General features: G+C 38.7%; 2 protein-coding genes across 8 annotated transcripts in view; both read right to left on the bottom strand.

Moving 5' to 3' along the window:
- On the bottom strand, positions 1–24,937 carry LOC111874298 (guanylate kinase). Of its 7 annotated transcripts, XR_002844527.2 has the most exons (7): positions 24,849–24,937; positions 19,116–19,329; positions 14,040–14,307; positions 13,212–13,435; positions 8,865–8,975; positions 7,364–7,753; positions 3,356–4,656 (listed from the first exon to the last, which is right to left on the bottom strand). XR_002844527.2 is itself a non-coding variant. In XM_023869682.2 (6 exons), exons 2-6 carry the CDS (start codon positions 19,294–19,296, stop codon positions 2,486–2,488), a joined length of 801 nt encoding a protein of 266 aa, XP_023725450.1. In that variant the 5' UTR covers positions 19,297–19,329; positions 24,849–24,937; the 3' UTR covers positions 1–2,485. The 7 variants fall into 7 exon arrangements, 6 of the variants coding, with proteins under 6 accessions (XP_023725450.1, XP_023725451.1, XP_023725449.1 ...); XM_023869682.2 differs by lacking the exons at positions 3,356–4,656; positions 7,364–7,753 and adding an exon at positions 1–2,502; XM_023869683.2 differs by lacking the exon at positions 7,364–7,753.
- The window catches only part of LOC111874300 (vacuolar protein-sorting-associated protein 25), a 12,673-nt gene continuing 10,992 nt past the window's right edge, over positions 23,922–25,602 (bottom strand). Inside the window, exon 5 of the mRNA XM_023869686.2 lies at positions 23,922–25,166. Within this exon, the coding sequence (XP_023725454.1) occupies positions 25,060–25,166 (107 nt within the window). The 3' untranslated portion in view covers positions 23,922–25,059. The remainder of the gene's footprint in view (positions 25,167–25,602) is intronic.

Below are 25,602 nucleotides of genomic sequence, written 5' to 3' on the forward strand. Positions count from 1 at the left end.
TACAGTTTCTATTCATTTTATTTCAACCACTTTGAAGAGTGGTTATATGGAATGGTTTCTGTAACATAATAACAATTAATTTTAACATTTAAACATTTACTATCTAAGATTTTTAATATACATACAATTGTATTGCCATTGTTAACTTAGGGACTACTGATGAACAAGTACACCTTGTCTTCACTTACAACTCAAAATAAATACAAGCAGATGAGTATCACATGTTATGGTTTGGGAACACAGACATTCTCCATTAAAAGCCCTTCACAATAAACAGACAAACAGTTATTGCTAGCTTATCCTGATCATGTCCCCATTCCAAATTTAAGTTAAATAAAGCAAACTGAATACAAAAAACACCTGACTAGGTATCAGAACCAATAAATGTACAAGGACACACATAAATGTGACCAATGAGGGTTCATGAAATTATACTATCATATAACAGATTTTTACAACTCACTGCCCTAAATTTGCTGTTGTAAGTCTTCTGTAACATAAATTAGCTTCTGCTGTCCAGTTTATCTATCTAAGATTTTGAACAAAAGAGAAATGCTTCAACCACTGGCATCGTAAAAATAAACAGAAGAACCAATGACTGAATACCCGTGCAGATGGGTCACGGCTAGAGGAAGTCTCACAGCTTCCAGCATACTGCTCAGCCTGTCCAGAAGAGGCATCAGCTCCACACATCAGCTTGGACCCAGGTGCAATCGGCAAACCCACATGTCAACAGTGGATGCCAGAAATGATTCCTGATGTCAACCTCCACAAAATATTCACATGTTAAGTCCCATTTTGGAAATAAAGCAAACCTTAGCCTCCAGTCTCCTGTGCAAGGTGTGTAAATCTATTTCATCCAATTTCTACTCATTTTGATACAGTTCTTTTCATTTAATAATGACTTTATCTGTTGAAATTTATTTACAACTGCATGAGCAGTTTTTTGTTTACAACTCTGCCATACTGAAATTTATGCTGAAACATTTTCCTTACAGTTCACATGAGTATCATACATGAACACCTATTTCAATGTGTTACTCTCAGATGCCATTTCCACAGAAAGAATATGAGCGAATATTCTACAGTAACAAGAACTTGAGATTAACAGGCATATAATGTACATGCCTGCTTCATGGCAGCTATGGAAAGATTTACTGGGATAATTTTGAGGGAAACTGTGGTGTGTACAGACTGCCAGCCTGTTCACTTTTCCGCAAGTCTCTATACACTCAGTGCAAGTCAATGTGAGTAGTATGTCCCTCTCACACTGGACCAGCTACAGCATCATCTGAAGGCTCTCACATAATCTCTCTCATGTGTGACAGCGCGCACACATGCACATCATCACTCATGAGAGCAATAAGGACATGTAGACCTCCTTACAATGAAAAATAAGTTTCCAATGGATGAATATAGCTAAGTGACGAGCATTACTGTTGCCTCATCATAAACACAATTTCTGGGTTACAAATGCCACACTCCTATATCATCCCATTCCTTTTATGTTCCTTACCAGTTGCAGTCCCTTCTAATTTTCTACCTCACTTAAGATTTTTTAATCCAGTGTTCAAAAATAATGGAATAATTAAATGCAAATAAAACATGTATTACAATCTGTGTGCCCAGTACTGCAGAACATTCTACCAGACACTACCTTTCCAATGGAACAGCCAGTGTCCACTGCTGCTCTCAACAACTAAACGTAAACTGCACAGTCCAATTTCTTCTTAAATGCAGTGAAGGAGTTAACAAGCAGAAGTAAAATCACTCCGCAGTCTCAGCCCTTACTGCATCCATTTCCCTTCATCAAAGGACTTTCTCGTGCACATTAACATCCCTACTTACAGCAACAGAGTTGAAGACAAAACCAAAGAAAACCTTTAATGTGCTACAGTTCTTTTGGGCAATCAGCTATGTGTCCAAGTTGAGTTAAATACCAGTGTTTCAGACATGTTCTCTGTCTCCATCATCAGAGATGACATGACATGGAGGATATCTCTGAAATATCAGTGTTTAACTCAACACTGGCACAGCTGATTACCTGAGATCTTAACACATTTATTCATTGTGAAAACTTCAAATCTTACATAACCTTCATTTTGGAAATCTTACTCTGTACTGCTGAATAGTAACCTTAGGTAAAGAAATCATTAAACTGAGGCATTTTAAATAAGTATCATACTGAACATGTAAAATGATCCACAGAATGAAGTAAAAAAGGAACATGGTACTAAACACTGGCTCCACCTCTCATGCACACAGAAATTGCAAGTGAGGATAGAGCTCCAGCCTCTCTGCTCTGAGGGATACGTACCGGCCGGGTTAGGTCAAGCACAACAGGGGTGGACATGTATCAAGCATGACACAGTGTTAGTGGTGTTGGTGGGGCCTGTCAGCTTTCATGCAGAGGCAGAATGATTGCACCAACATCAAGGAAGGGGTGATGTGACACCAGCTCTCGCTGTCTGCGCTGTACTTCACTCTAGTCACTGCACCCCCCTGCATCAGGAATCATGCAATTCATCATTTGTCATATATTGTAATGTCTTGAAATCCAGCACAGTGACAGGGTACACAATGGGAAATACATAAATGTGAATATTTGAAAGAATTACACTTTCCCTTGTACTGTGTTAACTGTGCTGTCTTCCCTATGTATACAGCTGAACAGCATCAGCATCAGCCTTCACTTCCGTATCGTGTCAAATACTTAAGAATAATTTCAAAAGGAAGGTAGTTACAATACTGAGAACAATTAAAACCCCAACTTTCACTGTTCTTCTTATCAGACAGCAGAGTGCACACACTGCAGGAGCCATGACAGTAGCCAGCTACAACTAGCTACAGTCAGAATTGCTAAACTTCAATATTTGACAGATGCAACAAGAGTATTTCTCTTCAAAACATCCAAACTGGGTATGGGACCACTGAATTTACTGTCCAATGATAAAAGTGGGCCTTTTCCCTTGGTTTCAAAGTATCAAGAACATGAAGCTACTGTGGTCAAGAATTATCTGCATTCTTCTGCGTACCCTCATGGCTTGAGGCTTGAGCAAAAATAAACTTCATCTTGTAAACTGACTTATTTTGTGAGTTCAGTAGCCCATTAACAAAACTGAGGCTGAACACTGATATCTCTGTTTGTTCTGATTTGTCTCATGAGGGAGAAGATTCATGGATCTGCATGACATTTTGTGATAAGAAGCCACAATCAATACAAATATAAGACAATTAAATGAGTTGATTCCATTCAAGTATTATAAAACAAGAATAAAGAACAAATCAAAGTTTAAAATTATCAATTTTAATAACTTATTATTTTATAAAATGTAAAATAAGACAAGTCATGATTTTGGCCTAAATTATAAAATAAAACTTTTTTATAAAATGCAAAATAAAGGCAGTCTGCTGGCATAAAAAGGAATACACTATAACATGAGCAGGATACATCAATAAAGAAACATAACATTAAATACACCTAATTCAAATAAACAAAATGTCAAGTTCTGTATCTACTTCCTGTTAATATAAATATCAAAACCTCTTACTGACCTGCAGATGGTCAAAAGAACTCAGATCTGCTGGTAACATTCACTTTTACTGGCACACAATATGCATTTATGTTAATAAATCAGAATTACTATACAGTATGATGTGTATTAACTTCATGTGATTATCAAGTTACATTTAAAACAGCTATCTTTATTTGACTAACAGATGCATCAGCAAATAAAACACATGCCCACTGGCAACAGAATACCATAAAACATATTCTTTGTACAATGCATATTTTTAGCACTAGAGGAATTAAGTATTGGATTCATCTGGCTACTGATAGGGACCAGTGAAAGGTTCTTGTGTACAAGTAAAGAACCTTCAGGTAAAACACAATCTTGGGAAATTCTTGAGTAGCTGAGCTACTGGCAGCTTCTCAAGAAGGAATCAGCTCCATGAAGTTAGTAAGTTAAAAGGAAGTTTCAAGACATAATTCTATAATCACGTTTGTAGTGGAATGTCATTTTTTTAATTAGGTTGCATCTCACGTTCAAATAAACATGGCTGAACTTTCACTAAGTTCTGGGACTGAAAATCAAATTGTACAAAGTAGTACAAAATGCCTATTAACTTACATTGCACAAATACCACTATCTGGGAGTAAACTGCACTTGCTAACCAAATGTTTTCTATACTATAAGCATGCTGAATCTTTATAAGGAGTTACTGTGCAACATTATTACAAGCCAAGATTTCTTTTAACATCTGCAGAACACTACTATAACTTGCCCTTTTCACAGTAACATGTATAAAAACATTCAAAACCAATATGAAAATACAGTTGCACCATGTTTTAACCCTTTCTGTGTTATTAACACAACTGTCCCAGGCTAATATTTTTTGACATAAAGAAAATATTACGTCCTGTATATTTCCATAGTATTTCATTTCCACCTGTGATGAAAAGCCACAAACAGAAAACTGTGCAGAAACAGTGGAAGAGGTTTATTTCCTAAATCTCTCAAATGGTGAAGACATTTGAAGCACAAATGGTCAATGTTTCTCTGGCCCATACAGGTGACAGAAATTGACTGGCAATTTATTGTAGTGAGTTCTGACTTCTCGTATGCTTCATGCTGGCTCAGGGAAAATGAAAACCTAAACATGAGAACTGAACTGTAATTATATCTGTTGCATGTTATACAATATACTGTTCACTAGAACTTCATAAACATGGTTTTCCTACAACAGATAAAAGACTGCAATAGGGATCAACACAGCAGTGTCAGAAACATATTCATCCTGTGTACAACAAATAAAATTAAATGTTAAGAATACTCATACCTGTCTGAATTACAAGAACTTTAAATGTTCATATGTCAACCTACAGTATATTGTTCTGTTTATGAGACTCATTCAGAACACGAAGATATTGTTTTCAGATTTTTACAGCAGGGAGCGTTCAGACTGAGATGTTACACTGTGCAGTACTGTAAGAAGATACCAATGTTTTGGAGTAACATGCTGTTTCCATCTTCAAGGCTGAAGTGATGACTGTTGGTTATGTGGGCAGATCTCTTTCAAGGACAGTTTTTGCTGTCAGTTCCCAGTGCCCATTCCTACTGGCCTGGACTGGCATTCTCACAAATATGAGTGACCACATTAACTGCAACCCACCCGTACAATCTGACCACATCCTCACCAGACTCACTTTCACCCTGAAGATGGAGACAGCACATTCCTCTAGAACAGGAGTTCTTAACGTGGGATCTACGGGCCCCCAAGGGTCAGTGAACTTGGATGGGGGGAAAAAATGACATCTTTATTTTCACTAACCTCTAACCGAAATTTAATATTTCCTTCAATTAGGAATGTAGGCAACTAAGCATAGTAGCAATAGCAATACCTATAACTTTGTCACCAACAAAAATCACAGACATTTTCATATAACATTACAGCTGTTGCAGTAATCTCATAATATCTTTCATGCTCATCACTACTTCGAAATTATGGTAGTTATTAGATTGCACATGATCACAGTCTTCTTGTCTACATATGCTCGTGTGATGTACCTGGCCAACTATCGGGCAACACTGCACCTAGCAGTTGTTCGGCAACCAAACTGTGTCTCATATTGGTGACCCAGATACAGTTAGTGCCTTGTAACTTTAGCCGTGCGGAAAGGTAAACGCTGTTGGGGAGCACACGAAGCTGTACACTTGCTGTGGTGACGTTCAGAGCTGCTCCCCGAGCAGAAAACATTGCCTATGGACACCAACAAGCAACACAACGTACTATACACCTGACCACACTCCAAGATGCTACATTCCAAACTGCTAGTACCCACGCTGACATGAGCTGATAAGACTGCTCCCCCAGCTCCACGAGAGATGGTATGACCCCTCTACCACAGCTAGAGTTCCGAGGAACTAACGGTACCTACACTGCTCTCCAGTATTCTTTATCTAGGATTGTTTGTTGATCAATACATGGAAGTGAGTGAGTCGTTTTCATTGTAAGTTTTGCAAAACTGGAGAGTTCAAATGAGAAGTATGACTAGATATTACATGGTTTCACTTGCATTAATGAATGTGACGGGTCACAAAAGTTGTATGTGGGGAAAAATCCTTGTGAATGGAAGTATGAAGTCAGCAAAACTGAAACAGCACCTCATGTCTGTCCATTCCGAAAATGCATCTAATGATGTAGGATTTCTTTCCTGTGTGTGTGTGTGTGTGTGGGGGGGGGGAGTGGGACACTTCCAAAACTTGGATTTGCCATCCCTGACCACCAGACAGAAGCAGCCCCACACTACTGGAAAGACTTTAGTAAAGCCAGACGAACTGGAAATGGTGAAGCTGGTTTGTGGACTGGAACAGAGGAAAAAACTGGAAGCATTTCCCTTGTCATATGATGTGATACATTCTAGAAGAGATGCTCTTCCTTTTAACATTTTACAGAGTTCCCCTTCAGCATGCAACTGGATGAAATTACAATCCTCTCAATGTAGCCAATGTTCCTCTTTTGTTTGCTACACGTATTGTGACCCCATCAACAAGGAATTCCTATTTTGTGGGCCTCTTTGGAAACTACACAGACCACTGATATTTTGGAAATGTCTTTTGCCAAACAAAACTTTGACTGTAAAGTAGAGCTTCACTCTCTTTGAACAGACAGCTCCTGCAACGCTTGGTAATATTTTTGGTTTTGCTGCATCAGTGAAAAAGGAAGCTCCTCATGTCATCATCACTCGTTGCTTTTTATAGCCATGCACTGGCAACAAAGGCTCTTCCAACAGCCCTGAAAGAAAGTTTTGTCGACAGTCACGAAAGTCAACAACTTTATAATTTGGTCTCTGAATCATTGCATTTTTAAAACATTTTGTTAAAAAAAATGGAAGCAGAATATTAGGTGCTCCTCTACTATACAGAAGTTTGTTGGCTTTCAAGAGGACAGGTCTCAAAGTGCTTCTTCGAATTAAGGGTAGAAATTTCACTTTTCTGAAAGAAAGAAGAAAATCCACCTTTGGAACACTTTGAAAGAAAGGACTTTATCCATGGGTTGGCTTACCTATCAGATATTTTTAACAATATGAATGAGATACATCTTTCAATTCAAGGTCCGGAAGTCGTCATTACATTGTATGGGATGGTACTGAAAAATTACAAGCTTTCTTGGTTAACTTTGCTTTTTGCTTCTATGGTGTCTATGTGCAACTTTGGCTTATCATTTTTCTTTACTGACGCTACAAATTTCAGTCAAACTGGCCGTCTTCAGGTGTACAGGTTGTGGTGCTCACTGTATGGCTGTTTTGTTTCACTTATGTCGTTGCCTCGGATTACTTCTGATTGAGTGGGTTACAAACCTGCTTTGACTTTGGTGTCCTTGAGCTGCATGTGTTTGCCATATGGTCTTGTTTGGATTTTTGGCTGTGGCTGTCTTGAATGTGCTTGCTGGGGCAGAAGATTTTTGTGTGGTGGTGTGCCATCATGGCTGTTCTAGGCTAAGTTGTCAATATGGAAGAAGAGAGGAGAGGCTGACATCCTTGCAAACTTCCAAATGCTGCAGAAAGTGATTTACCAAGCTGAAGCTGAGATACAAAATTCTGTCCAGTTCTTTGACAAGAGAAATCTGCAAACACCTGGAAATGCTTCAGAACTCTTCCAGGAGTTATTTCTGTCTTAATGTAATTAAAGTTCAACCATGGATCCTCAATCCTTTTCCTTCTGATATAAACTGTACCAAAGATGCTGACCTACACAAAGATGAACTGATTGTTCTTAGGACAAAAAACTTACTACAAGTTGAATTTAGCTCAAAAAGCCTTGAAGAATTCTGGTGTTCCTTGAGAGAAGCATATCATTGCCTTGTAATGTGAGCTACTGAAGCCTTCATTCCATTTGCAACAATATATTTTTGTGAATTGGGGTTTTCAACACTTGTAACCATCAAAACAAAAAATCAAAATATACAGGATGTTCAACATGACATGCATGTTGCCTTGTCAAGGACCACCCAACAGTACAACGTTCTTAATGAAACTAAGCAACAACAGTCTTCATTCTGGTAAGTCTTTAAAAACAGGATTTAACTTTAACTTGCATATATTTTAAATGTACTGTCTTGTTATTTAATGCATTAATGAAGCACATGTATATTACTATATCACAAATTTGCTATTTCAGTATTTTGATAACTGTATTTCAATACAACTGGTTTCCTTCATAATCCTACATATTTTATTTTATGCATTTAAAATTATTCTGAGAAGGTGTCCACAGGTTTCACTAGGCTGCAAAGCGACACGTCACACAAGAAAGGTTAAGAACGCCTACTCTAAAACATCTGTATCAACCTACAACAGTACTGTTATGTGTCACAACCCGGAAGACTACAATCTGAATGCAAATAATAACCTCGCTCCACAGAAGCAAATTTAATCTAAATGACACTTAAGATCCACTTGCCCATGTCTCGCAATATGCGCCAGACATGTGCTTTCAATTTCTGCCACTAGTTTCGGTTAACTTGCATGGTGCAAGTGTAATTCTGAGAATGTTGGACATACCAAGTACCATAACCATAGTGCCCCTGTTTTTAACTACTTTCTGGAAAACAACTGCATGAATCACTAACTACCCATTTCCTTTTGGCACAAACTGTGTTGCTCTGCAAGGGGTATAAATAATTTATTTGTGGTGCTTTTAGTGAAGAAAGGGTTAAGAAATGGCCAATGTATGGACTTTCATTTACTTTTCAGCCTTTGTTCAATCCCCCCTTTCCAAGCAACCCCATAGCTTGATATGTGAATGATCCCACAGAACAATACACAGCTGAGCTGGACCCTTCTGCAGAGGGAGACTCACCATCAACTTTGTCATTCCCCAGCTCTCTCACAACAAACTCACGCAGGCTAGCATAGGCTTTGTCCAGCGAGTGGTTCACCACCACAAGATCAAAGTTATCTGGCGTGTTTCCTGCATTAGGAAGCAAACACATCCATCAGTCAATCATTCAGTGCACTTAGCCTCAACCACAAAATGCTATAGCTGTCAGCATCAAGCAACTCCATACCTCAACATAATTTCATTTTAAGAAAATAGTACTGCATGAGTAGACAGAAGCAAGAAGCTGGCCACTTGGTACTCAGACATACATGAACATAGCTAGCACATTCTCTTTAAATCTCACTGACTTCCCCGACCATAACAACACAATATACAGTAGAACTTGGTTATGTCATCAAAGGGACCTAAAAATAGTGTCGTTATAAACGAATGTCGTAACCAAAATGGGCACTTCCACAGTAGCCTTATGTTAGTCACGTAAAAATCTACCAATAACAGAGTCAAAATGTTGCATTTTTTAGTGAATTACATAGTTAAATACAGACTAACATAACATTAACGTGGAATTAATATGGATTCTCCATATCGTTTGTACTGTAGAATTCACCAAACCAAATTTGCGGCATACGTCAGCTTTTTTCCTTCCATTTTCTATTTCACGAATCACTTTAACTTTCTCTTCAATGCTTAAAACTTTCCTTTTCATTGCCATATTTTCGCAACTGCACTTCTCTGGGTTTAGGCAGGAACACTATAGGGTAAGTAGACAATGTGAGGCCATTAGACGAGATTCTAGGAAAGGAATGCAGTTAACAACCTGCCGCGTCCTCTTGCACTATTCACGCAGTCCCACCCCGCACCCTTGTTTTCGCATAAAACCCACGCTCCTGTTGCAGCCCGCGGTTGTATTCTTCCAGGACAGTCACATCAGCAAGTAGAGAAAGTGAGGGTGGGCAGACACATCGAACTTTCCCACGATATCAGAGAAATTCAGGAATGAAAATGACGTTACATACAAGGTTGATGCATTTGTGCATGTCGTACTAAGCAAGGTATAAAAACAGTTGCTTTATGAGGAATTAGTTCGTACCATTGAATATTTGACGCAATAGACAAGGTGTCGCAGAAACCGATGTTGCTATAACCAAGTTTTACTGTATATATACCTCTGCTCTGGCCACAAACAACTTCCTAAATGGTGATAAATATAAAGCTATCCTTGTAAACAGGCAAAGGAGGCCCATATGGTTGTGAGAATTTGATGCTCCCACATTCTCTAGACAATCAGCAAACAGATGGCGGTAAGCTGTCAGCCTTATGCTCCAACCACTCTTTACCCCCAGGAAGATTCCTGGTTGAGTCAACCCCAGGGCCACAGTAAGACTGGAAGGATTAGGTCAACTGAAAAAATCAAGTTACCTCATCCGGAATCGAACGTGCAACCTTCTGGCTTGTAGCACAGTGCCTCAACCAACTATACTACATGCCTCCCCATTTCCTAAATGGAGATCTCTAAATTTGAATCCAACCCTTAGCATAATTAACAAAGCAAAAATGTCATGGATTTAACAGAACAGTGCTTATTACTTCTGTAAATAAAAATAATCAGTAATCATTGTTCCTGATGATTATTTTACTTGAACAATGTAGGTTCACTCATAATGACATATAAATATACTGGGTGTTATTTAACCCTTTCACTGCCAGCATGTTAAGTAACTCTCAGTACCCTCTGTGCTGAATTATAAATAATGTGACGTATTTGTGCTATGCAGGACACCCCGCCAGCAGTGATGCAACAGCTTTGGAGCACTGCCGCTGCTACGGTAACAGGCCAGTCAACACTCCGTCCCCCTCCCCTGCAGTGACGTAACAACACTTCCCACACTGACGTAACACAGGACAATGCTGCTAACACTAGGCAATTGGTAAACACGGCGTCATGCAACAGGGAAGCCCGTGCAACGACTGTTGCTAGGCAATCGGTAAATACGACATTACACAACAGTGGTACCAATCACATAACTGTTTTCTGTGTTGTCTGCGCCGAGCATAAATAAGGAGCAGCGAACACTCTTCAGTAGTGGATTACCTCCACCGTGACCCTGCGAGTCATAGGAGGCGACGAAAAGGGAAGTCTCAAATGTGAGGCAGTAAAATATGGTCACAAGTCCCAAGGGACTAGAACCCTAGAAACACTGCGCTGGCAAGGGCCAGCAGCATATACAAAAGACAGACCCATCCTCTCATCAGAGAGGGCGCCCCACAGAAACAAGACCGTAACTGTCAAGTAATATAAATCTGGTCATGAGCCCCAGGAGGATGCTCGATACCAAGACTTACTGACTGACTGACTGATCGTCAGTCGCAATATGACTTTGACTTTGACATCAGTAGTGATTATTGAGTGAGTTACTAGAGAGAGAGTAACCAGTCAATTGCAGTCTAGCATTCGCCGGAGCGAGTGGAAGCAGGAGAAGTAAGTGTGATACTGCAGATATCAGTAACTGTAAAATTGTAAACTGTGTAAATGTATGAGCGAGTGGAATAAATTTGCTATATTCAAGATGGCATGAAGTTATTTGTCGCGTTATACACCCAACACATGACAATAATTTAAGGGCAAAGTATGAAAATCTGTGATAAAATGTAACTAATCTTAACTCAGACAGGGAACGGGCATCAGAAGTTGCAAAAATGTTGAATTATTCAGTATTTTTCACAGGGGAAAAGTCCATTTAAATCAGGGTTGTCCAAGATGGCCAAAAAAGTACATAATTCACTATCCTAGTCTTATCATTGTCACATGTTGACCAAGTCCACAACTTTATTTAAAACTATTATGGAAAACACCACACACTCTATAAAGCCATTTTTACTAGCCCTGTGAAATACCCGCGTCACATGACCATGGAGTGCGTGCTTCACTGTGCAGATGCAACCTTTTACATTTCTTAAGCTAGAGGGCAGAAGAATGCAACCATTGAAATGAATGATGCTCCACTATGTTCCCAATAGATGACTCTATATACCTGCCAAGTTTGATTGAGATTGGTGCAAAGAAACCTGATATTTGAAACTCTAAAGTCACAATATGGGTTTTGTCAATCGCAGCAAGGATGCCATGTTTTTCAGAGATTGACATATGTTGACCAGAGCAGTGTAAGGGTTAAAAGGCCAGGCACAAACGTAAGGTCAAATTATGCACACCAGAACAATAACAGTTCATATGAACAGGAATCTGTAAAAGCCTCCAGTCCCCACTACAGACCTCTTTTCCTTCTCAAAGTTAAATGTCCCTACAGACAAAAATTTAATGACTTTCAATCATGGGAATATAAGGATCAAACAATGGGTCCTCCTTGACCTACATAACAGGTACAGTAAAAGTTCTCCAGGAATTTTTGAGCTTGAAGACTAAAATGTGGTGAAGCACCATCATGCATGAGCCACAGGTATTCTTAATTGCAACAGAAACATCAAGCAATAACACAGGCAAACTGTTCTGTACGGTATATCAATAACTGTTTCCTGTCACTCTCCCTTACAAAACAGAAGGGCTTATTAAAATCCTACTAATAATGCCAAACCACACAGTAAAGGCAAACATTGATCTCTCGGTTGCACCAATGCTTTTTATGAGCACTGGGATGGCAACTCCTTAGGACCACAAGTTTCTGATGATCTTTAGAGTGGATTCTGTAACCCTAAAAAGAACTAATTAATAATTTCTGTCCTCTTCCCCTATTTCCCCAGACAAGGCACCAGGCCCCTTCCTTCCACCCAGTGAGTCTGCTGAATACATGAATACTCAGCTGTCCTCCTCACTTCAGTCCTGATGACAGAGGCACCATGCACTTCTGAAACATCAAGAACACTGCCTATATGCGTATGGCACAAAGAACGAAGATCAAAAGGAATGTGTATGTGAAATCAAAACAGGCCTGACTACCTGTACCATGATGTGAATAATATGTAATAATTTGTACTAATGCAAGGCGAAAACAAAATGGATACCTAAATTATAAAATTATTAACCTCTATGCCCGCTATTTCACCATGACGACTGAGGCACTTGGAGGAAAGTAAGAGTCACAACTGCATCCCTGCATTCCGTCCAATATGTATACCTTTTAGAAAAATATACTTCACATGGACACACAACATCTGTTCAGTCATGTCTTTCACAGAACATTTACTTTTATTTCATAAAATATCTGTTCTTTCCTTGATGCAATTTATATCCCAATGTTTAATGCTAGTGTAAAAAAAAGTAGTTGGTGTGAAATCACAAAAAAAGGAAACAGTGGTGCAGCGGACAGATGCATAACCAATTTATACAACCAACTTTGTAATAACACTCACCATACTCAATCTCTTCTCTGGCAGCATCCAATCGTCTCTGAAGGCTCTCTGCTGTCTCGGTCCCACGCTCCCTCAGTCTACTCTCGAGTTCCTCCACGGAGGGAGGCATAATGAAAATGTAAAGTGGATTCATGTCTAACTGCTTCACTTTTTTAACTCCCTGCATATCTATATCAAGAACACACACCTTCCCCTCTGACAGCACAGCATGCACTGCCGCCTTACTGTAAACCAAGCAAATACATGTCTCTTTATTGCAAGAAGACAGCAGAAGTGGTGAGAAGAGATATGCAACAGCTAGGAGTTCATGCAAAGTGAATGAATGTAAGGCACATCAAATCAGTTGGTCTGTCTGGATGTTATAGCTCTAATCCTGTGAAACTTGACACTGGGGTGTCCACCATGGGCACTGGTGGGGGACAAACTAGACATCTGCTTCCCCCTAAAAAGAAATTAAGAAAAGGAGGAATAATACCCAACCTTAAACAATAAAAATTAAAAGAATCAGAGAACAGTAAAAAAAGTCTAAGCTGCTTTTTAAAGAAAAATTCCAGCTGTCCCACCCATATCAGCACGACTTAATTGCAAATGCTGTCCTATCAAGTTTAGCATCTCGTACTAATGCAGTTGTCTCTTCAAAACTTTTCAAGATTATGGCATGCATATTCAATAAAATCATAATTTCAGACTTCCTGTTCAAATTTGGGATATGCAGAATCCAGAGCACACACCTCTGATTCAATAATGATTTATGTAATGAAGAGCATATTATTTGGGAACAAGAGATTATGTAGCTGGAAAGTACCATTTTCTGCTTCAACCACATACCTTGTACCATAAATGTTTTGAGAGAACTCTGCTGATTCAATGAATTCTCCACGCGCAATGGCTTCTGTCATGGCTTCCTTGGTAGTGAAATGGTAATGTTTTCCATCAACCTCTCCTGGCCTTGGACTCCTTGTGGTGTGTGAAACTGAGAATCCAAATTTATGTGGGAACTCAGCAAAGAGACGCTGCAATAATGTTGATTTTCCTGAACCTGATGGCCCACATATAACAAGAGGCCGGGGACCATGATGTACCATCTTGCATGTATCTATCATTGGACACACAAAACCAATCAAGAAAGTAATACTTTACTTGTTTCCTACTTTATTTAATGACACTCAATTGACTGAATAAGAAATATTATGATAATGAATAGTGTAGTAGAAAGAATGTGTGTATTAATCAAAACTATTCTGAACTGAGGAAACCACAAAAAGTTCATATGGGACAGCCATGATTAACCTTGCAAAATTAGGCAATGCATTGATCATTTGATATTTCTTTAATCTTTCCAAGATAGGCGGCCAGAAAAATTTGTTTAAACATTCATATCTAAGCTTTTACTCACCATCATACAGTATCTAGGACAGATGACTAATTTTTTAACTTCAAATTTTGGGAATTTTCTTATTTTCTTTTGATTTTGACTATTTTACCCCAGAATCTGGGGAGAATGGACTGATACATGGGATGCTCCCCACCCCACACTTGAAGACAACGTGGCTATTTGGCTTAAATTTCTGGAGTACTGTCATAAGAATCAGATACAAACACAGAAATCACACTTCTTGTTTTAATTTTCTGATAACTTACAGGGATCTGGGACAAATTACTACTGCATTATTAATCTTATTTAAATTATTTTATTAGGGGAGCCCTCAAATAAAATGTGTCAACAAATTACTGAACTGCTCACACACAAATTAAGGATACCTTTCACATTGGTACCACTGATTAAAATGCAATAATAATTTTTCATGTTGATTCTCTTAATTAAAACACAATCACCCACAACAAAACAAATCCCTGAAATGTATACAAAACACCAACTGGAGAGCAATGCAATACTTCTACAAAGATGCTGCTGTACACTTAACAGATCGCTACCCAGAACAGATGCAGATGTTTTCATTGTATGTAAAAATGTCAAGGCTCCGTTTGTATCAAAATTCCATTAAAACTGGGAAAGTATGAAGTGCAGGTTATTCTACATGAAAATCTAGCAATAAGTAACTGTACCTACACCTGAGTAACCCTTTGATGATTACTAAACAGATCAATGCCTCATCATGCCTCACATTACATTATGCTCCCATCATTCTCCTGTCAATCAGTATTGTGACGACACTACAGGAGTTCAATTTTTGGCAGAGGAAACAGATTTTTCTTTTCTCCACAGAGGCCAGACCGGCTCCAAGGCCCACACAGTCTCCTATCCAATAGGTACAGCTGGTTCTATCCTCGAGTGTAAAGTGGCATAGCCATGAAGCCGAACATTCACCTCCATCTGGTGCTGAAGTTAAGAATGATGGAGCTATACCTCTATTGCCCCATATGCCTTCATGACATACTGCTTAATTATTTAATTCAGTACAGTGATAACTTCACCACTTATCAGAGGGATAACACATGAGTAGTATCATTATCTCTAGGTTACATTTGAAACTAACAGTTCAAAGCTGTCATCACAGATTGCACTTGTTTTCTTTAGAGGGGGATGTTCACACATGTGCACACAAAATGCCAACTGCAACAAGGTCACAAGAACACTGACTAAAGCACCACTTAATGGGCTCCTTAGAAGAGCTACTTACAGGGGATACATGCAAAGCAATTAACTACAGAAAATATGAGTACAAGACAGCATTGGCATTTGCATCAATGGGTGCAGAGTTTAAATTGCTGCCTGCAAATGGTCCATACTGTTACCGATACACATTCAGATCTGCATCAAAATGAGGCAAATAAGCCAGCAAATGGACAGCTTCATGCTCTCCATTCTGTTGAAGCAACAACAAAACTGCTTGAAAACCAAGCAAACCAATGAAGTGATGCAATGATTAGAAGAGATGCTGCGGAAAGTGAACCCATTCAAATAAATAAAATGCACTGATATTTAGTAAGCTTTCATATCTGCAAGAATGGTGATGTTATTCCAGGTACAGCTAGTACTTAATGAGAGGCTACAAGTGGAGACACTGTGAAGCACTATTCATCTGCAGCAATACCACATTCTCAAATGCCGCCAGAGCATCACTGCAAAACTTGTTAACATTTCCAACCAAACGCATGCAAAAACCATGTTCACATCTCATCATCAATTGAAGATGTGGTTGTTCTCAACATGCCCCAAAATCTACCGCGTGAATGTCATCTGTATAAGAAAAATTTCACCGTGAAATGGTTAAACAATATTGATTTTTTCTGTCCAGAAGTGAATGACAAATGAGCATAATGATCAGCCCATCTCAGCTGTAAGAGTATATGGGAGGGATGCAAGATAAGCATGCAACCACATGTTTACACAAACATACAAATCTCTACCTGTGATGTTATGAAGAAAGCAGTTCTTTGGCAAACAAAACTGATGTGTAAATATATATGCATAACATGACAAACAGTATTATCTTCCATCACATACAGTTTCTCCTGAAATGTGCATTTGACAAGAGACAAATACTTTTTTTGTTAGTCACTGTTCAATCTTCCACTGAAACTGTGCATCACAGAAAATGAAATCAGTCCCAAAATCATTCCAATTAAAGAAATCAATGTTCATGACAATGTTAACAGAAAAATAGGAAAGAATAACTTTCAGGAGGATGGATCATGAAATCTTTGAAAGCATGTGACAATAATGGGGAGTAACAAGGAACACATAGATAATTTTGGGAGTGAAACCCTTTAGAAAACATCAAGTTCAAAGGCAAAGGAGGAGGGATGATAATATCAAAATGTATCTTCAGGATATAAGTTTTAGGAAGTGTTGTGGCTGATGCTGACTGAGGAAAAATTAACACACAAAAAATGTTTCCAGGAGCATATTTCAGGAAAATTACTGAGGTTCCTTGATTCTAACAAGAAGTTCTTGGAAGAACTACTTGCCTACTTTCATCAGCAAGATAAGGACTGCACAGAAAATGATGCATCCAACAATTCTTCTACTCTGATATATTGGGTTTTTGGACTTTATCCATCGTCCTGGTTTTTAAGATAACCAATATCTAATATAACTAACAATGTAGCAGAAGCTACAGTGGCGAAACAGGCAGACCTCTGGCCGTGCGGCTCCGGGAACATAGGCATAACCTAAAAGAAGGTCTTCTAGAAAAATCTAAACTAGCCCAACATGCCTTTGAAGAGGGACATAGGATGGGCTGGGATGAAGCTAAGATTTTGGATATTGAAAGCCACATCAGGTATAGGAAATACAAGGAAGCGGCCCATATGGCATGCTCGGCCAACCCAATTAGCCAACCCAGTTTGGACTTTTCTCCCATTTGGATCCCCACTATCAGCAATGAAGTCACCAATTCACATAGAAGATCTGTATGATGTGATATATGCTTTTATTCATTTCTATTAAGTTCTAAATTAGATAGACGTGATTTACTCCATTGTTGACGCTAGTTAGACACTATTAGTTTTTGTTACTATTCTTCTTTCTATTCCATGCCGTGGGGTCATGGACTTGGTTATGAGTCTGGTTTCGTGGCATTAATTTCTACAGATCTATCTATCCTAGTTCCAGGCTTGTATGTGTTTGCAACAATTCGTTATGAATATTTTTCTTATTAGCTCTCATGGACTTAGCCTGGTCTCGGGTATTTATAATCTTCATGTGTTGTAACATCCGTTTGTCTACTGATTGAGGCAAGGTCTTTCTAACAGACCCAACAGAATAGGTGTTTTCGTTCACCTGAGGATGGAAACAGATCCAGTTTCTGAAATGTCGTGTTTTATTAGTTATCTTAAAAACTAGGACTGTCGTGTTTTTATTAGTTATCTTAAAAACCAGGACGATGGATAAAGTCCAAAAACCCAATATATCAGTGTGTTATACAAAGTCCAAAAACCCAATATATCAGTGTGTTATACACCATTGTCAGAATCCTATAGTAACTAATTCTTCTACTGTTGTGTATTCGTTGCTGCAGTAATGTTTTTTTGATCCGCTGCCTAGCAACAGTAGGGGCATTTTTACCAAGCCATTGCTTAGTAATAAGAGAAGGCTACACATATAGACTGATGGGAGGGATTTATGAAATATGCCACTGAGACAGATTCAGTTCAATGATGTATATACAAAGTTTTTAAAAAGATTCGTTTTGCCATTCAAAAGTTAATTAAGGGGGATTCACAGACAGCATGGAAACTGCAGAAACCTACTTTAATTTTTTTCAGAATAAGGAAAGTAGGCTAAAAATAATGCCCATGAACAAATGTTAGCAACTTGAAATACCATTTGATAGTTCAGGAATAATTACCAAAATCCGTGGGAACTGCTAGCATACAGTGCAAACAAAATCAATTCCATATTATATAGTTCTGACTAAAGCCTAGGTGTTCTAAATTTGAGCACTGTTCATAAGGCCTTTGGTGCAAGGCTAAATGATTCCACAAGATTCTTTACATATTTTCAATATAATTACATGCATGCATTTACCTATGTTAACTTTCACTACTCAAAACAAAACAAAAAAAAAACTCTGGTTTTAGTCCGCAAGCCGACTAAACCGACTGAGTGACTGATGCTCGTCGGCAAAGTTAGTGCCAACTTTCACTACTCTTTAGAAATTTAATTAGAGTGAAATTCCTTGCACATAGAAATGAAGTTATGAAAATGCATACCAAAACTTTGTATGAATTTACTAACTCCGTCACACTGGTCTTTTGTTATATCAATGGACTGAAGGTTACCCTTTATGATGCCATGCAAGATCCCAATATCAGCCTTCAGTCCACTAATGTATAAGCGTAACAAACAATTTAAGCAAATTCTACATGAAGAGACCTTCATCAAATATTCGCCTAAGAAATCTCTTGCAATCTGAAAAGACCTAGTCCATAATTTACCAGCACACTTCTCCCTTTGCTTATGAATCAGACCCGTACTCCCCTTTTCACAGTAGTCACAGGTATGGATGTAAAATGGCCGAGACAGAATACCGAGGAAGACAGTGTAGTTATTAAAAGAGAATACTGTAGGTACAAGCACTCTGCACCTAGTAGCCAAACTGATAATGCTGGAAAACATTTTCTCTGTGTTTTGTGATATTTCCAATTAAATCTGCAAAGAGAGACTTAATCAAACAGGTGTTCAGAAACTACAAGGATCTCACACTAAAGTAGAATTTACTGTTAACACAAGAGGCAGCATTTCTAGCAAGAAAACTACAGCTTCACGACTTTAACGGTGCTTGGCACTGCACTACACCATACCCACTGCTGAGTGCTTATGGAAACATACAGTTCTAGGCAGAATTCATAAAACCTTGTGTTACAAATCTTGTTACCAATGTTAACCCATATTCAGGTAACCTTAGTTTATAATTAAAAAACAGAACCTAATTTAGCTCATGGGTTACCATGATGAGCTTGTGTATAGATGGTTGTAGACTCAATTCACACTCTTATACCATTAATATCAATTATTCCTCATGCAGTTGATTTGACAGCAGTCAGTAACTGAACTATATGGCAGCAAATGGTAGGAGTTTGGTAAACGATGAATTGGAAAGGATTTGAAAGAAAACAGTAGTAACCTAATCAACATATTATCCTCACATTTGGCTGGGGCCCCTGAGGAAAACAACAAATAACCTGTCAAGATTTCTGGTACCCCAGCCGAGATTCATCCCAAGAAATGCCTGGATACAAGTCCAGGACACTAACACTACATCATCCTTCTTGCTGATTACAGCTTGTGTTTATAAATATGTTATAGAATGATGATGTTGGGGTTATGGTCATGGCACGGGTGCTGTTATCGTTACCTGCATCCCAAACTTCACAGGCCTTTCATGGTTCAAACGTTATCTATTACAGACACAAAACAAAGATAAATCTCTGCATGACTTACATGTTGTTATTTTGTAGCCCCCACAAGAAAAAACCCTTTCAAAATTTCCATACTTTCTGATGATCTACCGTCATAGATCACTTCAGAACTCTCTAAGTGGGGTGTCTTGCTCACCTTTACCAATTAGTGCATCTGCCACATTTTCATCATCAACTGTAAAGTAAAAAACTAAAGCTATCCCTGTAACAGGCTGTGGAGGCCCACAGGGTTGAGATGTTGAGGTGGGCTCATAGATGGCGGTAAGGTTTTCAGCCATACAGGCCGGCAGCCATTTACCACCAAGAACATTTGAAGAATATTCCTGGTACTCATTTCTGTTAAAGGCTGACTCCACCCCAGGGCCACAGTGCAGCTGGAAGGATTAGGTCAACTGAAAAAAATCCAATGACCTCATCAGAATTTGATTCCATGACCTTCCAGCTTCTAGCATAGTGCCTTAAACAACTACGCAACCACGTGGCCCCTATCATCAACTGTACGATATTAAAAAGTAGAAGATGTATTGCCTTCAGTGGCATACCACTCTTACCAAATCTTGTGAAAATCAGTTAACTGGTTTGACAGATGGAGTTTGGGCATACAGTCAGTCGAATGATCTCATAACCCTACTAAAAACTAACATCTTTTCGGCTGAATCCAGCCAAGTTATAAGTCAGGGATGAAGATATTTCTGCTGCTTGCATACACTGCTCCTTTCGGTGCTGTACAAAGATAAGTAATAATGGAACAGTTCAAGAAACCAACATACTCACAGACAAACCCTGTATGTAACTCTTTGTCCAACACAAAATTGCACATGCCTGTTCTAGAATTATAGGTATGAATAAATAAGGCTATCAGATGCAAAACTGGCTTCAACCAGTCAGACTAATTTTTCAAGAAATATTTAAAAGCACCATTCTCAAAGTATTTGGTTTATTCAAATTCTTTCATTTAGTTTAAAATTCAAGTATCTTGCAGATTAAAATACTAATAAAAATTGATTCCATTTTGTTTTATATATATTACAATTCTGAAGTGGGTTTTACAACAAATTTATTGGATAAGGTAATTTTCTGTGGTAAAAACAAAAATTTTGGGTGTGATTATTGTGGCACATGCTAAGAAGTGTCTCTGTAAACATTGGCCATTGTTACGTAACATTGCAACATTCATGCACAAAAGAATAGAAGAAAGGAATTTTCTATGTGATCTGCACCACAACTGTTTCTATGCAATGAGGAGGTAAATACACCTCTACAACAATAGAGGCTGTTTTCTGCAAGGTATGTGCCAAGGAATTATCTTGAAGACAACAGACCCTAAAGGAGTCACCCCATGTGGAGGCGGGATAGAATACCTCCACCATGACCCTGCAAGTCATAGGAGGTGACGAAAAGGGAAATCTCAATTCTGAGATGGTAAAATATGGTTGCGAGTCCCAAGGGACTCGGACCTGAGAAAGACTGCGCTGGCAAGAGCCAGAAGCATATATAAAAGACAGACCTGTCCTCTCGTCAGAGAAGGCGCCCCACAGAAACAAGACCGTAACTGTCAAATGGTAATAATTAATACCTGATCATGAGCTAAAAATGGGGCTCGACACCAAGACTTACTGACTGACTGACTGACCATGAGTCGCAATGTGACTTTGACTTTGACTAAAGGAGTCAGTTGAGGGTTCACTTGTGAAGTGTTGACCAGCCGGCAACAGAAGCACAATAACCTCCATTGCTAAGATTCGTTACCACGAGATGTGTATGAAGACACAGCAGAGGAACAGCCATTGTGGAGAGCTGTTACTAAGTAAAGATTAGTGGAAATAAACTGAGAAGACTTAGTGTCAAGTGATTTGTAGCATGCAAATCAGCAATAGTATAATAATTATTTGCAGTTACATCCTGTTAAGTATCCAATAAATCGAATTACCAATCCAATCCGACATCTTTTTTTTTTATTTCGCTTAGTGGGAGGTGGAGTCCAACTAGGTCCACTCGGCACGGTGTCCACTGATTGGCCTATTGTAGCCTGCCCCAGGTGATAATGATGATGGGGAATTTGGTGGAATGAAGATTGGCAGGGGAAACTGAAGTACTTGTAGAAAACCCGCCCCAGCACCACTTCGTCCACCACAATTCCCACTTTACCAGACCTGGGATTGAACCCGGGCCACCACGGTGGGAAGCCAGAGACTAACCCCTTCAGCTATGGTGTGGCCAAAACCCATGTCTTAGTCACTGTGACACATGACAATATAGATATATTTAGTTTTATAACTTGATTCTGATATACAACATACACAGAAAATGAACAAAACCAGTAATTTGTTTTTAAAATCAGTGGCTGTACATGAATCATTACATTAAACAATCTCTTAACAACTTCACACATTGTCGTGTAAAACACCAAGTTCACACAACACACCGATGTTTCTACCAATATCGTCCTTGGCTTGGTGTTTTACAAAATTTTTTATTAGATCGCCACTATCTCTAAGTTTTCTTAAAAATTTTCCACATCTAGTAAATTTTCTTTCTTCATATACTTACAAACATCATGCTAGTGATTTAGACTCTATTTTCTATTTTAAGCACTTCTGGGAGCACATGTTTTAAGTTTATAACTGACTCGCCCTGCACGAAGACAAGATTTCTTAATTTCTTTAGCAAAAAGTCTTCTGTTCCATTGAATTTTAAATGTTCTGTAGCTTTGATGGCACTGCACTTTGCAGTTGTATTATACATAAACAATTTCTCCTCCCAGTTTCACAACTGTTCCAATGCCTCTCAGTGGTATACTCGTACAGCTGACACAACATACCACAAACTCATTACTGATACATTAACAACTGTGTTAACCAGAACACTATTTGGTAGCTTCAAGAAGTTCTGGATGCGGAATTATAATAACCTGAATCCAGTGGAAAATTGCCTGACACTGAGAACCAATGGTAATCACAAGAACGCCACTTGGTGCTAGCTTCTGCTTAAGGTAACACATTCACCAACACCCTCCCCCACTTCAAAACAAACCTTCCACACGCTGCATTCTCCATCACACCAGCAGAACGACTCCACTGCATGCACATGATATGTAGGACGATCTGCAGAAGCAAACATCTGCCCCACCACTTTTTGAAGTCCACTACATGTAATCACGGCTGCTTTTTTCAAATGGCAGGTCATAAATTCTGCACTTCTCTAAACTGCACATGGGGCAAAATATAAGAATAATGCAGGGCAATCATGGGGAAAGGAACACAACATTCTGTGCAACACTGCAAATGTGTCCCCAAGAAAATGAAAACATTAGGTAAGCATGAAATGATGGCTTCATCAGTAACGGTTCCAATCTTTAAACACACCTACAATGATGTACTCATTTAACCAAAATGTTGTCCCCCAAAGAGCTCTGAAGGTAAAAGGTAAAGCTGTCCTTGCAGGTAAGCAACACGCCGGAGAGATGGATGAAGAGTGGGACTGAAGTGCCACACACACCTGACCTTGACATTAGTCACATTATCTCCCTGGCCAGATCCCCCATTATCTATTGAACAGCATGGTCTGGAAGCAGCCAGGGCAAGGCTGTGAAATAGCCCAGCTCATAAATGTTTACACATATGCTTTTTAAATACGTTATATACACTCTTGTTCGTCTGCTTTTTCTTTAAAAAATAAAAATAACAAAAAAAAAACACATATCAGTCATAAGGTACATTCTACTCTTAGCTCATGTGAATAATTCCACCTGTTTTTATTCAAAAAATCTGCCCCAAAAATGGAAAGCCGTGTTACAAAATTCACATACACAATGCAACAAAGTGTGGGATCACAAGCATCTTCAATTTTATTGCAAACAATATATTTTGTACACAATTTCATATTCCTTTACTGGCGTAAGTTACTGTGAACAGATCAGAAACATTCCTGCCACAGTCAGCCAGACTGTTGTATACAGTGTTGGCATCAATGAATAATGTCTTGGAAATCTTTCTGAAAGAAGAGGACAAACTGGAAAAGTCACACCAGTATGAGACAGATGGCATGAAGGCACAGAGTGGCATACAGGATTAAGGAATCAGTACTCAATCTCCAAATTAACCTCTACTAACATGCAGTCATTCAAACAATTCCTCCTTGCAATGAAGAAATTTGGAACATGTATACCCACAAAAATTAAAAGCTTATATTCCATTCTTTGACCAGTATATCAAGATATGTGACAGTCAATTTGGTATCAACTACAGAATGTTTATATTGAACTGGCTTCGGTGTATAAAGATCGGTAATAAGATTATCACCACCGTTGTCTGTGTGTAAATATGTTCGTTACTCTTCAGCTTGTGAGAAAATGTAATTTGGTCAATCTTCATAGTCTGTCGCATATTCGGCTTCTTTGAAGTAATTAAATTTAGCAAACTAACCATTTCTGTAAGCAGAGGTTCAACATATGCTCTAAAATTAACCTAACGTGTATTCAAGTGGGCGACATTAACCATAGACACCACTACACGTGCCTGCATGAAACCTATAAACACTAACAAGGTCCGTAAAGTACCTGCTATGGTGTCAAATTACTCTCAATTTATAATACTTCATACTACCTTTTACTACTTTTATTGCCAGTGTCCATGAAAATATTAAATATATTTCGCCTACTCAAACGTCGCCACACTGACCGGTTGTTTTGTACGCTACACGGCCTAAGCATAAAACTGCGTGCAACCACTCAGCAATGTTTCCGCTCACCTCGAATGGCACGTCGAATTTTTAAACGAAAAACAAACCACCACTGGTAACTTCAATTCTTATTATTACTGCTGATAAATGGATACAAAACATATAAATCCACAACAGCATCAACAAAAATACACTTCCTCCACGCAGAACAGCATACCGTAATGCCGTCTGTCGGCATCTCCAAACTACGAAACAAGCGAACGTACAATGTCCAGTCGTATTAAAAAAACTTCACGCCCTGATTATCATCGAACAGCTCTGCCTTCTTGCTTGCTCCCAATGTCTGTAATACTTTGATCATAACTTCGTTATCTAGGCCATGGAACTCTGTAAAAGAAAATAACAAACTATGAAACAGTTAAAAATAAAGATAACAATAAAGAGGAAATGTGGGTTACGTTTACAGCAGCGGACATGCACGTTATGCAACATTCGACACATGGAACAAAATTTCAAATTACATTTAACGAATTTAATTATGGAATATTAACACCTCTGATAAAACGATACGAACTGAAACATATTAGTTACAGTAAAACGAACATAAGCACGAAAGAGCGCGCACAAACAAATGCTTAGTGGAAAAGATACTTGGAGATAAACGCAAACTTAACAATTCTTGTGTTCTCTGTTTCAATAATTCTAAAATCTGGCTCGCATGGAAAACGTGCGTGAAACTAAAATGAGTTTCATTTCTCTCTACAACCCGTTTTTCGCTTCGATAAATACTGTGCAACTTGCACTCGAAATACAGGTAGGAACG

The sequence above is a fragment of the Cryptotermes secundus genome, unplaced genomic scaffold (assembly GCF_002891405.2).
Source record: "Cryptotermes secundus unplaced genomic scaffold, Csec_1.0 scaffold2042, whole genome shotgun sequence".
NCBI classification, from domain to species: Eukaryota; Metazoa; Arthropoda; class Insecta; order Blattodea; family Kalotermitidae; genus Cryptotermes; species Cryptotermes secundus.

Excerpts from the sequence above, each read along its gene's own strand:
- LOC111874298 (XM_023869681.2), bottom strand. The coding sequence starts at position 19,296 with ATGTTTTCCAGCATTATCAGTTTGGCTACTAGGTGCAGAGTGCTTGTA. Across the intron at positions 14,308-19,115 it reads GCAAAGGGAGAAGTGTGCTG|ATACATGCAAGATGGTACAT; the intron begins GTAAATTATGGA and ends GTCCAATGATAG. Across the intron at positions 7,754-8,864 it reads GGGGAATGACAAAGTTGATG|GTCAGCATCTTTGGTACAGT; the intron begins GTGAGTCTCCCT and ends ATCTTTGTGTAG.